This window comes from Pseudorca crassidens, chromosome 12 (genome assembly GCF_039906515.1).
Source record: "Pseudorca crassidens isolate mPseCra1 chromosome 12, mPseCra1.hap1, whole genome shotgun sequence".
NCBI lineage: Eukaryota > Metazoa > Chordata > Mammalia > Artiodactyla > Delphinidae > Pseudorca > Pseudorca crassidens.
This window is the reverse complement of record NC_090307.1, coordinates 8008580-8025341: the sequence shown is the minus strand read 5'-3', so window position 1 is coordinate 8025341 and position 16762 is coordinate 8008580. Positions and strand designations below refer to the sequence as shown.

The following is a 16762-nucleotide window of genomic DNA, read 5'->3' as shown; positions in this document are numbered from 1 at the left end:
AAAAGGTTAAGATTTCCTTCTGTCTTTGCAGTGTCTCAGTGGACTGCCTGTGATGCGTATCACAATTCTGGTTTCATGCTTATTCAACAATAAAATTGTTTTCTTTCCCTTCTTCCTTGGTGGAGCAGTTTTCTGGGTAGGGAGGAGATTTTGTTTCCCATTCTAATTCCCCAACACATTGTTGTTATTACTGTTGTTTAACCAAGTGTAACTCTACATTACTGTGTCACTATCATGCTTATCCATGAGGATATAATGGGAAATTTTTCAAATGTTCCGCTAAAATCAAGATGAACATTTTACCCATGCAATAAAACATAAGTAGGCCTAACATACCATTTAAATTATTTATTTATTTAGCTGTTCAAGATAAAGGTCCATAAATGTGAGAGAATATAACTCTTCAGGATATTTAATATAGAAAATAGACTTCTGTTTTTTCGTGGTAGATTGTGAAGGCTAAGTCCTTGCTGTCCTTACTCTGAGGGCTAATAACTGCAGCTCTGTGTCCAATGGTCATTAGTCAACTACCAGAACTGGAGGCAGAGCCGGATTCGAGAGGAAGGAGGAGGGACTTAAGGCGGAAGGAGGGCGTGTTCGGGAACTCTGAGCCAGTTTCAGGGCAGTTGCTCAAGGGAGCAAGCTTGCTCACAGGGAGATTCTGCTGGGCGGGTCTGGTGAAGACCTTGGGGGCAGGTGTTGGCAAAGCCAATGAGTCACGTGAGAGCTGAGCTCTCACCGGTTCTCTCCAGCAAGGACCTTAATTCGCCTTTGCCTGGAGGCTACGCCTAAGGTTGCCCTAGCCTGTGCCTGGTATGGACATGACTTATGAGCAACCAGCACTCCCCTCCAGACCCTAACATCTACTACCTGATTTTGCTTGTGCCTCATGTGACTGTGTGAACACCCTCCCTCACGTGACTTCAGGATACCTGCAAACCCCAGAAAAGGGGACGAGTCAGTGGGGAACCCACAGACACAGCACCTGGGGTGACCTCAGCAGGTGGAGCTGGAAGAAACTAGCGGGTGATCAAACTCCCGCTCCTTTGCCTACAGATGCTCTATGTGCTGGTTCAGAAGGTAACCCATTGCACCTATGAACCTCCTAAAAGGATGGACACAAGGTCGTGGAACTCCACAGTAGCCAGCTTCCCTTGTGATATTGCTGTTGACGGCAGTAATGATTTTTTCCTTCCACTTGGAGAAGCAATATAGTGCCACAGTTAAGAAAAAGAACCCTGAAGCCAGCCTGCATGGCTTTGAATCCCAGCCCATCTCCCTACTAGCTGTGAAGCCTTGGATAAGGCTTCATGCCTCACTTAACCTCTCCATGCCTCACTTTCCTCATCCATAAAATGTAGATAATAATAGAGCTGTTGTGACAACTGAGTAATTACCAGTAGATTCTTAGAGTGACTGGCACAAACATAAGTATAGTGTGTGAGTTTGTCATATAGTGGCCAAGACAAAGCCCTGTGACACTTAGTTCTTATAACTGCTATCTATAACTTTTCCCTTGGGTCCTTAGAAAACTTTATACTGCAAACTATATGGCATTTATAAAGGCCTATATATAAATGTGCTATAAATGTCATACAGATATTTTCAGAATATGAAACAGACAGCAAGCTTTGGGCTGAATATTTACCTCCAAATATTCTATCCAACTTAAGACATTTTAATTAAAAAAGTGTTTAAGTGCTCTACAAAACATGTGAAACCTAATGCCTGGCTATAAGAAATAAGCACTCTGGTAATAACTGCAAAACCTGCAGCTTTATGCTCTAGAGTTTAATTATCCATCTGATCTCTCCACTTTTAAAATAGCCAGTGATTACAAAAAAGGAATTGCACGATTGGATTTCAAAGCTGATATCTTCACTTATTAGACCAGGAAGAGGAGACGGTAGCCAGCATAAAAGCAAAGCAACCTGTTTTGATTAAAGTGGGATTTGCGTGTTTCTTGTGAGTGTAAAATTGCCCACAAGCACATGTATTTACTGAATGTTTACCATATGGCAGATTGTCCCACCTAACAATATTCACAGTAATCTTAAGTCACAAAATTTGTGTATATACACATACAAATTAAAAGAGTGAAGAATTTATCTCAGTGCTCTATATAAAACATGAAAAAATCAGAATAATGGTTATACTTTGCAAGCCTGTATTTTTTTATATTTGTAAAGTCACCTCTTATGTGGCCCCAATTTGGGGGTCATTTGCACATCCATCATGTCCTTGAGCTTCTTTGATTTGAAGCCACAGAAAATATCCCATCCTTTGTTAACGTAGTTTCTCATCTCAATATTTACTCTTTACTTGCCCGTGTCTATCACTGTGTTGATAAGGATTTTTCATTTCACTCACTATTCACCTTAGCTAAAGCCATTTCTCCTCACCAGTGCAATGGAGAGCTTTAAACAGTTCAACCTTACATCCGTGAAAGGAAGAATCTCTTCCTGTGGGTTAATTAAATAAAACACTACTCTTATACTTAAAAGATTATGAACATCATAGTTATTTTTGAGTTTTAGGCAAAGTGAAATACATCAAATTAACTCTGGAAATGAAGTTTAGAGTGACCAATGAGAATTACAAAATATTTATTTTATTAAATTATCCAAGCATACTCCTCTGTTAAATAAATAACTCTTAAAAACCCCTGAATCGTTTCAGTGTAAATAACTTTAAGATACAAATGGGGGTTCAAAGATGTATCTCTACAAATGACAGATCCGTGTTTATTCTTCATTTCTTGTTCTTTTAAATAACATAGCCCTCTGCAAACCTACTAGGTCACCTTTGAATATTTGTCAAGGGTCAGGTCAGTACCTGTTTGAAATACCTCAGTTGAAGTTGGAAGTAGTTGTCTGACTGATTGAATTGCAATACTTAAAGCTAGAATTGCTATTAAGAATGAAATGCCATTAATCTTATATGAAGAACTAATTTTTTTTTAATTTTAAGTAATTTTCTACTTGCCTTTGGGGAAAACTTCACACAGTCATCTACGTTCAGTTTCTAATAAGGCTCTCAGAGACAATTACAAGCTGTTAACAATTCCCAGATGCTTTAAAATGAAAAAAGCACACACACGACAAAGGAGTCCAAAGGGCTATTTTGCCTTTGGAGTCATTAGGCAGGTCTCTCACACAAGTGTGGTCATGGATTTTAAGTGGGAAGAAAATCAGTACATTTTTCTGAATTTGAACTCCTACCTGTACTCTAAGTTCCTAAGGAGAGGAAAGTGTCATGAAAATTACTTGAAATTCGGGCTGAGGAGAAAGATCCACTTGAAGAAAAGTAGTTCCCTGGATTAGCTGCTTTCTAATACCACCAGCTTACTTTGTTTATAGTAGTGATAGCAATACACATTCATCAATGTTCCTTATGTAAGAGCACCATCAAATCCACTTAACAATAGATTTTCAACATTTCCTTCTCTCTGTTAATAACTTGTCAATCCAATACCTTGTTTATCTACACAAATATGGTAACGTATAAACAATGACTGCAGGCAAACATTCCAGGATTGTGTGCCTTAGGAAAGATGAATAAATCAACATGTGGGCTCACAAAACAAACAGAATGACTGACTGCTTGCTTTTTTTTTTTTAATTAGATGTCTCATAAAAGAACTGATGTGGGCAGAGGCAACTGTAAAACTACGACGACATAATAGGCCCTGATTGAGCAATCAACTCACTTGTGATGTTGGAAACAGTATGTTTCATCTGGATACCCAGTTATCATCCAGAATTTTAATAACATAACTAAATTGGGCTAAAAATTGTACTTGATCCATATCGGTAGAGGCTATTTGAGCCTCCAGACAGTGACACCAGTGCTCTGGGATTCCGGTCCTACGGTTCTATCATATAAGTTAACTGTCATGGACATTATTTTCTATGTAGGAAGAGATGATAAAAGGCTGAGGTTCATCACACCGGGTCATGGAAATGTACGTATCTGGCAGCCCAGCACATACCAGCTCAGAAAACTGCCATGCCTACAATAGTTGCATCTATTATAAATTCAGAGGAGTGGGACAGAAGGTTCTGGATTAATAAATCCCTAAAAATATACATTTTGTCGACAACTTCAAAATGTTTAGGAATCCAAATCACCTGGGAGAAAAATGAGTGAATTTTAGCAGAAACTAAGGCCAAAGAAAGAAATGAAGTTTATTTCTCCTCCATAATATTCTCATGGTCTAACTCAGGAGCACAGAGTCCAGAGGCGGTAATCTCTACCAAGCCAGCACAGGCAAGATTTAGAACGTATAGCATCTATTCCTCAGTGTTACCCCTTGGTCGACCCCATACCTGACAGAAGAAAGATATGGGAAGATTCTCTTGGTTGTGGCCCCATGATTTCCTAGTGAAAACTTCTGCAATCTCCATTTATAATTTCCATCCTCCACGTCTATTGACTAGCAATTATACACCATTTATATAGAACATGCAAAACAAGAGAACTAAAAAAAGGAAATCACCTTTTCGAAAGATACATATGTGAACAAAGTTCATGAAAATTTTCTCCCCAAACATTGCGGTGGATGTTCTGAGAGTTCAGGTTTCTTTGATCAGCAATCACTAAACCTCAAATGTTGTGTTGATGAAGAAAATCTAGAAATAATCCAGCTAGAAAACTGGGAAATAAAATGGACACAGTCCCTACTAGAACATACAGAAATATTAACATACACAGAATCGGTCAAGAACACTTATTAAGCACATTCTGGAAAGATATATTGACAGCTCTAAGCAGAGACGTCATAATCCTTAATCTCAAGTAATTTCTAATATAAGAGTCAGGACCACTGCAAATAGGCGCAGTTATTAAATGACTCAAGGGTATCAGTTTCCTAGTTATAAAAATTTGAGAAATTCAAGATGCTTGATGGTTCGATGTCAGGGAAGCAGTTTGAGCTAATGTGAAAAGATCGTGAAGATGGTAAGATCAGACTGAAACCCTAAAGGAAAGAAGGTAACTGTGGTGAAAATTAGTAAGTTGGTTGGGAATAGGAGAAAGTAGGAACGTGGCATTGGTGACAAGCACAAGCTGACGTTCCAATCTGACCAACGACACCTACCCCTTCTCCAGGCCACCTGTGTGTCCAGCCAAGTGGGTAGGGGACCTGTAGCCCATCACCAAGCCTGTGCAGCAGCTTGGGTCTGCATCAGTGTGGAGGAAGGGGCACCTTTTTTCTAATTTATCTGCCACTTGTCATTTGTCTACCTGAAGTGGGCTCCTTTTTTGTGGCCCAAAGACCCAGTATGTGACAGTGGTAGCCTAGTTTGAGAGCTCAGTCATTCATGTACTGATTATTGCAACTGACTCTTAGTTAATTTCCTCTGCCTCAAATTTCTTTTTCTACTATTTGACTTACTTCCTTAAATACTACTTTGTGCCATCTTTGATCAAGAACTGATAGTGGCTTTCATTGCTCTTACATGAGATCTAGTATTTCACCAAGTTATCACTTAATTGAGCCTACCTCCTTCTATATTAATCCATAACTCAGAATCTCTGTACCAACCTAGTCATTTGAGTGCAATCACCCATGCACAACTCCCCTGCCCCACCCCGTGCTTACTGTTTACATCCCCGGACTCTGTTTTGTCCCTTTGCTCTGCTCTGATCATCAAAGCTGTATTTGAAACTTGATGGTTCAGATGAGTGGCCTCGTTGGTGGAAGATGACTGGGGAAAGACATGAGTAACTATACTTCTTTTTTTTTTTTTTTTTTTTTTTTGCGGTACGCGGGCCTCTCACTGTTGTGGCCTCTCCCGTTGCGGAGCACAGGCTCCGGATGCGCAGGCTCAGCGGCCATGGCTCACGGGCCCAGCCGCTCCGCAGTATGTGGAATCTTCCCGGACCGGAGCACGAACCCGTGTCCCCTGCATCGGCAGGTGGACTCTCAACCACTGCGCCACCAGGGAAGCCCTATACTTCTTAATATAGTTAAAAACTAGTCTTCTCCAGAAACTTTCTGAGGGACTGATTTCATTTCTCTGATCCTCACTATTTTTATAATTAATAAACTCAGTTGAACAATTGTAGTTTGCACATCATTAAATTAATATTAAAAGACTTCACAAATTATTTTGGTAGAACTTAAAATACTTTTCTCATAAGTAATGAAAATCCAGAGGATATTAGGGGCCAAAACTAATTTTGGTCACTGTCAGTATGCATGCATTTTTCCCCTGTTCCTGGTCCCTGCGGTCTAGACAACCTTCAAATTCAGAAAACTCAGTCTGGAACCATTTTACACTACTTCCCAGGTCTTGAGTGCAAACAGGGGGAGTCAAGTATTTCTTTTCATTCAGCAAAGAAAGTCAATAGTAAATTTGTGTTCAACTCATGCTTCTGCCACTTTCTCCCTCTGTTCAAAATAAGTCAAGGCCTGGATATACGATGTATTGGTTGACATCGTGTCGTCTTTTCAGTGGCCTCCCAGTACCTGGTACTTGTCTGAAGATGAACACAGGCAGGCAAAATCAGAGGAAGAACGTGTGTGTGTGTGTGTGTGCGCGCGCGCGCACGCGCGCACGTGCACGCGCACGTGTGTGTGTGTAGAATACGATAGTCCTGAAAATCTTGCTTTTGGATCCCGTAAAAGAAGTTGATGGGAGCTAACAAAAGGATGCACAGCGGTTTATAAAACCTGTGTCACAGTCACCTTTCCCTTGATAGTTGAAATAAATTAAATCAGCTCTACATCTTATACCTGTCTCTCTGCTTTAATCCCTACATTGATTTTTGAGCAAACAGCTTCAGGACTTGAAATAATCGAACCACATCAGGGAAACACAAGTGATCTATTTTTGCTTTCCATCTGATTTTTTATCTTCAATCTTTACTTATAATTATTTTAAAAAGGAATTAAACCAAAACATACAGTAAACAGCTGTCATCTTCTATCAAATATAACTTTTTACTAATGGGCCGAGTTGATATTCTTTCAACCTGTCAGTTGAATGTCAAAAAGCCATTTTTCAAGAATTCAAAACACTTGAACACTAAGAATGCTGACCATTACACTGTCACCTTCATTTTGGACACTGTTTATAGCTTATGTACAAGGAAAAGAAACAGCTTTGTGCAAGGAACTTAGCCATGTTTGGGTAACTGAAAGACATTTTTATTAATTAGTAAGAGCTAAATAATTATACTTCCAAGAATCCATTTCCTCTATGATTTAAGGTGTTTTTAATAAATTTTCAACATATAATGGACAAGATTTTATTTCAGAAGTGTTTGAAAATGGTTCTTTATGACATTTTCTGAATAGAACTTTTTCTTGCCTTGGTCTCTGAGAGAAGATTAGCGACTACCTTTATTCTCTCTTTTTTTCCTGCCAGGTTTTAAAAACACTTCTATAATGCAAGAGTATTTTTTTTTAAAGGTGAGAAATATTTTCTCGATGTGTCTGAAGGAATGGAGTCAACATGAAGAACCTCTTAATATCTCTCCCCCAATATTCCATCAACCCTCTTTTTCATCAAGTTCTAAGCTCCCTCTGTCATCAAGAGGAGTAGAGAAAGCTTTGATGCTGTGAGAGGTGACTATGTACAAAAGCTGCTAACCTCTGGCAAAGGGCCTCCTTAGCACACACAGCTGCTACAGTGGCAGCAGTGGAGGCTGCCCTACATACAAAACCTCCTCTTCTTCCTTCCTGATGCAGGAGGGAATCTCAGCCTGCGGTATAAGCAGAGTCTGTGAAGGGGCAGCCACATCCTAGGAAGCCTTGGCTCTAAAAGTCTACACACAGGCCAAGGCACATGAGTTGGCTAGAAGCATATAGAAGAAAGGCAGAAGGAAAGATGGATGGATGGGTAGATGGATAGATGGAAGGATGGAAGGAAGGAAGGAAGGGAGGAAGGAAAAGAGGGAGGGAAGAAGAGAGTGAGAGTAAAGTGAAATAAAATTTCTGTCATCAGTAAATATAGATTCTTTTCTCTGACAGGTCCCTCTGCAGTGAGAAAACTTGCCTGGAAGCAGAGCTGGCAGTCTGAGACAGACTTCCTCCCATTCAACTGGAATGCAGGTCTACACAGGCCTCTCTGTATCTGCCCATCAGTCGCTGAAATACCACTTTTCCTTACACTCACACAGGTTTTGTGGAGCCTGAAGCTTACACAATTTAGGGCTTCATCATGACACAGGAGACAAATAACTAATACAAAGTGAGTACCGGGCCTTGGAAGGAGCCAGCTCAGGTGAGAGGCCCTGAAGGTCAGTTTCAAAGCTTCAAGGCCAGTCTGTTCCTGCTCCCAGCTCTGGAGAAAACTGAGGGAACCAAAGCTCTGATCTGACAAAGTAGCAACCACACTATTAAACATTTATTACCCTTTACTCAATGCTGATTCAGCAAATACCAATCTAACACCTTATTGTTACTGAGGATACACGAGGATTATAAAACCTAGTTACCACCATCAAAAAGTTTTAAAGTAATTGGAAAACTAAAAATTATACAGCTGAAAAAAAAAGAAATTATACAGCTGAAACTTATAGGCTGTTGATACCATGTAGTTTTCAGACTGACTGAATCTTTCTTTTTAATTTTAGGAAAGTGGCAGATCAAAAAAATGGGAAACATCTATTATTGTTAAATCTGTGATTGATGGATTAGCAAGATAAACACTAACATTCGTTAACTGACAACTTACAAAATTCAATCATTAAAGATATTTTGAATAATAAAGTCATGAAAAGGACAAAATAAACCAATCCACAGTGGCTGGCTTTTTCCATTTTTGACACATTAAGGCATCTGTCACCTACTCACCATCAGTTACGATCAGTTTCATCATGAAGGTTTCAGTTTCTCCTGTGCTGGCTTTGAAGCCACAGCGGTAGAGTCCTGAGTCAGAGGTCCTAATGTGGGGCATGGTGATGAAGGCCCTCCTCATTCCCTGGGTGCAGTTGCTCAGTATCTGTCTTGGGTACTTTGAAGTGTAACTTCTTCCTTGGGACAAGTTGCAGCTAGTTAAGAGGTCAATCTGATGGGGCTGGATCTTCTCCCATGTAACTTCTTGTAACAGCCATTTCGCTCGAGGCTGGCAGGTGAGTGTGACGTTTTTTCCAGGTTCTGAGACTGTCTGGCTATTTGATGGCACAGCTGTCTCAAAACCGTCTGAAAAGAAGAAGCAAATGATTATACTTCGGTCCTCGAATTCTTGGATGCTAAGGCGGAAGCCACCCAGAAAGTTCTATCAAAATGGTTGGTGATGGAGAGGAGACCTTCAAGATGGTGAAAGAGTAAGACGTGGAGATCACCTTCCTCCCAACAAATACATCAGAAATACGTCTACACGTGGAACAGCTCCTACAGAACACCTACTGAACGCTGGCAGAAGACCTCAGACCTCCCAAAAGGCAAGAAACTCCCTACGTACCTGGGTAGGGCAAAATAAGAAAGAAACAACAGAGACAAGAGAATAGGGACAGGACCTGCACCAGTGGGAGGGAGCCGTGAAGGAGGAAAGGAGGAAACGTTTCCACACACCAGAAGCCCCTTTGCCGGTGGAGACTGCGGGTGGCAGAGGGGGAAAGCTTCGGAGCCACAGAGGAGAGCACAGCCACAGGGGTGCAGAGGGCACAGCGGAGAGATTCCCGCACAGAGGATCAGTGCCGACCGGCACTCACCAGCCCGAGAGGCTTGTCTGCTCACCCGCCGGGGCGGGCGGGGCTGGGGGCTGAGGCTCGGGCTTCGGTTGGATCCCAGGGAGAGGACTGGGGTTGGCGGCGTGAACACAGCCTGAAGGGGGCTAGTGCACCATGGCTAGCCGGGAGGGAGTCCGGGAAAAGGTCTGGACCTGCCTAAGAGGTAGGAGACCATTGTTTCAGGGTGCGTGAGGAGACGGGATTCAGAGCACCGCCTAAATGAGCTCCAGAGACAGGCGCAAGCCACGGCTATCAGCGTGGACCCCAGAAACGGGCATGAGACGCTAAGGCTACTGCTGCTGCCACCAAGAAGCCTGTGTGCAAGCACAGGTCACTATCTATATCTCCCCTCCCGGAAGCCTATGCAGCCCGCCACCACCAGGGTCCCGTGATCCAGGGCCAACTTCACCAGGAGAACACGCAGCGAGCCTCAGGCTGGTGCAACGTTACGTGGTCTGCATTCCATACCCCTCCCTCCCTCTGACCTGAGTGAGCCACAGCCCCCTAATCAGCTGCTACTTTAACCCCATCCTGTCTGAGCAAAGAACAGATGCCCTCAGGTGACCTACACACAGAGGCGGGGCCAAATCCAAAGCTGAACCCCAGGAGCTGTGTGAACAAAGAAGAGAAAGGGAAATATCTCCCAGCAGCCTCAGGAGCAGCGGATTAAAGCTCCACAATCAACTTGATGTACATGCATCTGTGGAATACCTGAATAGATAACGAATCATCCCAAAATTGAGGCGGTGGACTTTGGGAGCAACTGCAGACTTGGGGTTTTCTTTCTGCATCTAATTTGTTTCTGGTTTTATGTTTATGTTAGTTTAGTACTTAGAGCATATTATCATTGGTAGATTTGTTTATTGATTTGGTTGCTCTCTTCCTCCTTTTTCTTTATATATAGATATAATATTTTTTTTCCTTCTCTTTTTGTGAGTGTGTGTATGTATGCTTCTTTGTGCTTTTGTCAGTATAGCTTTGATTTTACCATTTGTCCTAGGATCTGTCTGTCTATTTTTTATTTGTTTGTTTGTTTAGTATCGTTTTTAGCACTTGTATCATTGGTGGATTTCATTTTTGGTTTCATTGCTTTCTTTTTACTTTCTTTTATTAATTACTTTTTAATAATGATTTTTCATTTTAATAACTTCATTTTATTTTATTTATTTCTTTTCTTTCTTTCTTTTTTGCTCCCTTTTCTCTGAGTCCGGTGGCTGACAGGGTCTTGGTGCTCTGCCCAGGTGTCAGGCCTGTGCCTCTAAGGTGGGAGAGCCGAGTTCAGGACATTGGTCCACCAGAGACCTCCTGGCTCCACGTAACATCAAACAGCGAAAGCTCTCCCAGAGATCTCCGTCTCAATGCTAAGACCCAGCTCCACTCAACAACCAGCAAGCTACAGTGCTGGACACCCTAACCAAACAACCAGTAAGATAGGAACACAACCCCACCCATTAGCAGAGAGACTGCCTAAAATCATAACAAGGTCACAGACACTCCAAAACACACCACCGGACGTGGTCCTGCCCACCAGAAAGACAAGATCCAGCCTCATCCACCAGAACATAGGCACTAGTCCCCTCCACCAGGAAGCCTACACAACCCAAAGAACCAACCTGACACACTGGGGGCAGACACCAAAAACAACAGGAACTATGAACCTCCAGCCTGTGAAAAGGAGACCCCAAACACAGTAAGTTAAGCAAAATGAGAAGACAGAAAAACACACAGCAGATGAAGGAGCAAGGTAAAAACCCACCAGACCAAACAAATGAAGAGAAAATAGGCAGTCTACCTGAAAAAGAATTCAGAGTAATGATAGTAAAGACGATCCAAAATCTTGGAAATAGAATGGAGAAAATACAAGAAATGTTTAACAAGGACCTAGAAGAACTAAAGAGCAAACAGTGATGAACAACACGATAAATGAAATTAAAAATTCTCTAGAAGGGATCAATAGCAGAATAACTGACAGAGAAGAACAGATAAGTGACCTGGAATATAAAATAGTGAAAATAACTACTGCAGAGCAGAATAAAGAAAAAAAAAATGAAAGAATTGAGGACAGTCTCAGAGACCTCAGGGACAACATTAAACCCACGAACATTCAATTTAAAGGGGTCGCAGAAGAAGAAGAGAAAAAGAAAGGGACTGAGAAAATATTTGAAGAGATTATAGTTGAAAACTTCCCTAATATGGGAAAGGAAATAGTTAATCAAGTCCAGGAAGCACAGGGAGTCCCAACAGGATAAATCCAAGGAGAAACATGCAAGACACATATTAATCAAACTGTCAAAAATTAAATACAAAGAAAAAATATTAAAAGCAGCAAGGGAAAAACAACAAATAACATAAAAGGGAATCCCCATAAGGTTAACAGCTGATCTTTCAGCAGAAACTCTACAGGCCAGAAGGGAGTGGCAGGACATATTTAAAGTGATGAAGGGGAAAAACCTACAACCAAGATTACTCTACCCAGCAAGGATCTCATTCAGATATGACGGAGAAATTAAAACATTTACAGATAGGCAAAAATTAAGAGAATTCAGCACCACCAAACCAGCTTTACAACAAATACTAAAGGAACTTCTGAAGGCAGGAAACACAAGAGAAGGAAAAGATCTACAACAACAAACCCAAAACCACTAAGAAAATGGTAATAGGAACATACGTATCGACAATTACCTTAAATGTAAATGGATTAAATGCTCCAACCAAAAGACATAGACTGGCTGAATGGATATAAAAAAAGACCCATATATATGCTGTCTACAAGAGACCCACTTCAGACCTAGGGACACACACAGACTGAAAGTGAGGGGATGGAAGAAAATATTCCACACAAATGGAAATCAAAAGAAAGCTGGGGTAGCAATACTCATATCAGATCAAATAGACTTTCAAATAAAGAATGTTACAAGAGACAAGGAAGGACACTATGTAATGATCAAGGGATCAATCCAAGAAGAAGATATAACAATTATAAATACACATGCACCCAACATCGGAGCACCTCAATACATAAGACAACTGCTAACAGCTATACAAGAGGAAATCAACAGTAACACAATAATAGTGGGGGACTTTAACAATTCACTTACACCAATGGAGAGATCATCCAAACAGAAAATTAATAAGGAAACACAAGCTTTAAATGACACAATAGACCAGATATATTTAATTGATATTTATATGACATTCGATCCAAAAACAGCAGATTACACTTTCTTCTCAAGTGCACATGGAACATTCTACAGGATAGATCACATCTTGGGTCACAAATCAAGCCTCAGTAAATTTAAGAAAAATGAAATCATATCAAGCATCTTTTCTAACCACAACGCTATGAGATTAGGAATCAATTACAGGGAAAAAAACGTAAAACACAGAAACACATGGAGGCCAAACAATATGTTACTAAATAACCAAGAGATCACTGAAGAAATCAAAGAGGAAGTCAAAAAACACCTAGAGACAAAAGACAATGAAAACACAATGATCCAAAACTTCTGAGATGCAGTAAAAGCAGTTCTAAGAGAGAAGTTTATGGCTATACAAGCCTACCTCAAGAAAAAAGAAAAATCTCAAATAAACAATCTAAGGTTACATCTAAAGGAACTAGAGAAAGAAGAACAAACAAAATCCAAAGATAGCAGAAGGAAAGAAATCATAAAGATCAGAGCCGAAATAAATGAAATAGAAACAAAGAAAACAACAGCAAAGATCAATAAAACTAAAAGCTGGTTGTTTGAGAACATAAAAAATGTTGATAAACCATTAGCCAGACTCATCAAGAAAAAGAGGGACAGGACTCAAATCAATAAAATTAGAAATTAAAAAGGAGAAGTTACAACAGACACCGCAGAAATACAAAGCATCTTAAGAGACTGCTACAAGCAAGTCTATGGCAATAAAATGGACAACCTGGAAGAAATGGACAAGTTCTTAGACAGGTATAACCCTCCAAGACTAAACCAGGAAGAAAGAGAAAATACGAACAGACCAATCACAAGTAATGAAATTGAAAATGTGATTAAAAATCGTCCAAGGAACAAAATCCAGGACCAGATGGTTTCACAGGTGAATTCTATCAAACATTTAGAGAAGAGTTAACACTCATCATTCCCAAACTCTTCCAAAAAATTGCAGAGGAAGGAAAACTCCCAATTTCATTCTATGAGGCCCCCATCACCCTGATACCAAAACCAGACAAAGATACTACAAAAAAAGAAAGTTACAGACCAATATCACTGATGAATATAGGTGCAAAATTCCTCAACAAAATAGTAGCAAACAGAATCCAACAACACATTAAACGGATCCCATGATCAAGTGGGATTTATCCCAGAGATGTAAGGTTTCTTCAATATATGCAAATCAATCAGTGTGATACACCATATTAACAAATTGAAAAATAAAAACCATACGATCATCTCAGTAGATGCAGAAAAAGCTTTTGACAAAATTCAACACCGATTTATGATAAAAACTCTCCAGAAAGTGGGCATAGAGGGAACCTATTTCAACATAATAAAGGCCATATACGACAAACCCACAGCAAACATCATTCTCAATGGTAAAAAACTTAAAGCATTGTTCTAAGTTCAGGAACAAGACAAGGATGTCCACTCTCACCACTCTTATTCAACATAGTTTTGGAAGTTTTAGCCACAGCAATCAGAGAAGAAAAGGAAATAAAAGGAATCCAAATAGGAAAAGAAGAAGTTAAGCTGTTGCTGTTTACAGATGACATGATGCTATATATAGAGAATCCTAAAGATGCTACCAGAAAACTATTAGAGGTAATCAATGAATTTGGCAAAGTAGCAGGATGCAAAATTAAGGCACAGAAGTCTCTTGCATTCCTATACACTAATGATGAAAAATCTGAAAGATAAGTTAAGGAAACACTCACATTTACCATTGCAACAAGAAGAATAAAATACCTAGGAATAAACCTACCTAAGGAGACAAAAGACCTGTATGCAGAAAACTATAAGACACTGATGAAAGAAAGTAAAGATGATACAGAAGGAGAGATATACCATGTTCTTGGATTGGAAGAATCAACATTGTGAAAATGACTATACTACCATAAGCAATCTACAGATTCAATTCAATCCCTATCAAACTACCAATGGCATTTTTCACAGAACTGGAACAAAAAATTTCACAATTTGTATGGAAACACAAAAGACCCCAAATAGTCAAAGCAATCTGGAGAAAGAAAAACGGAGCTGGAGGAATCAGGCTCCTGGACTTCACACTATACAACAAAGTTACAGTAATCAAGACAGTATGGTACTGGCACAAAAACAGAAATATAGATCAGTGGAACAGGATAGAAATCCCAGAGATAAACCAAACACATATGGTCACCTTATTTTTGATAAAGGAGGCAAGAATATACAATGGAGAAAAGACAGCCTCTTCAATAAATGGTGCTGGAATACCTGGACAGCTACATGTAAAAGAATGAAATTAGAACACTCCCTAATACCATAGACAAAAATAAACTCAAAATGGATTAAAGACCTAAATGTAAGGCCAGACACTAGAAAAGTCTTAGCGGAAAACATAGGCAGAACACTCTATGACATAAATCACAGCAAGATCCTTTTTGACCCATCTCCTACAGAAATGGAAATAAAAACAAAAATAAACAAATGGGACCTAATGAAACTTAAAAGCTTTCACACAGCAAAGGAAAACGTAAACAAGATGAAAAGACAACTTTCTGAATGGGAGAAAATATCTGCAAATGAAGTAACTGACAAAGGATTAATCTCCAAAATTTACAAGCAGCTCATACAGCTCAATATCAATAAAACAAACAACCCAATCCAAAAATGGGCAGAAGACCTAAATAGCCATTTCTCCAAAGAAGATATACAGACTGCCAACAAACACATGAAAGAATGCTCAACATCATTAATCATTAGAGAAATGCAAATCAAAACTACAATGAGATATCACCTCACACCAGTCAGAATGGCCATCATCAAAAAATCTACAAACAATAAATGCTGGAGAGGGTGTGGAGAAAAGGGAACCCTCTTGCACTGTTGGTGGGAGTGTAAATTGATACAGCCACTATGGAGAACAGTATGGAGGTTCCTTAACAAACTAAAAATAGAACTACCCTACAACCCAGGAATACCACTCCTGGACATATACCCTGAGAAAACCATAATTTAAAAAGAGTCATGTACCATAATGTACAATGCAGCTCTATTTACAATAGCCAGGACATGGAAGCAACCTAAGTGTCCAGCGACAGATGAATGGATAAAGAAGATGTGGCACATATATATAATGGAATATTACTTAGCCATAAAAAGAAACGAAATTGAGTTATTTGTAGTGAAGTGGATGGACCTAGAGTCTGTCATACAGAGTGAAGTAAGTCAGAAAGACAAAAACAAATACTGTATGCTAACACATATATATATGGAATCTAAATACAAAAAACAAACCAAAAACAATGTTCTGAAGAACCTAGGGCAGGACAGGAATAAAGATGCAGACACAGAGAATGGACTTGAGGACACGGGGTGGGGGAAGGGTTAGCTGGGACGAAGTGAGATAGTGGCAGGGACTTATATATACTACCAAATGCAGAATAGATAGCTAGTGGGAGGTAGCCGCATAGCACAGGGAGATCAACTCGGTGCTTTGTGACCACCTAGAGGGGTGGGATAGGGAGAGTGGGAGGGAGACGCAAGAGGGTGGAGATATGGGGATATATGTATATGTATAGCTGATTCACTTTGTTATAAAGCAGAAACTAACACACCATTGTAAAGCAATTATACTCCAATAAAGATGTTAAAAAAATTAATTAATTTAAAAAATGATTGGTGATGTTATTTCACATAGTTTCACTAATTGTAAATATCTTTATATCACATTTTATGTAAGAAAAAGGCTTTTGAAAGAGGCTAGAACATAAATAGAGAAGAGGATATGACTGTTCACCCATATTCCTTCAATTTTTACTCTGTTAACTGTATAATAAGAAACATAATTGAACCCCCTGGAGCTTTTCTTGGTAGTGATCATATCAAGAGGCTGAATTTCACAG

The 16762-nt window shown here is 39.8% G+C and overlaps 1 protein-coding gene across 1 annotated transcript in view; it reads right to left on the bottom strand.

Annotated features, from left to right (window-relative positions):
- Window positions 1–16762, bottom strand: part of CD226 (CD226 molecule) — a 101325-nt gene that overhangs the window by 19188 nt on the left and 65375 nt on the right. Inside the window, exon 4 of the mRNA XM_067698861.1 lies at window positions 8804–9151. Coding sequence (XP_067554962.1) covers window positions 8804–9151 — 348 coding nt within the window. The remainder of the gene's footprint in view (window positions 1–8803; window positions 9152–16762) is intronic.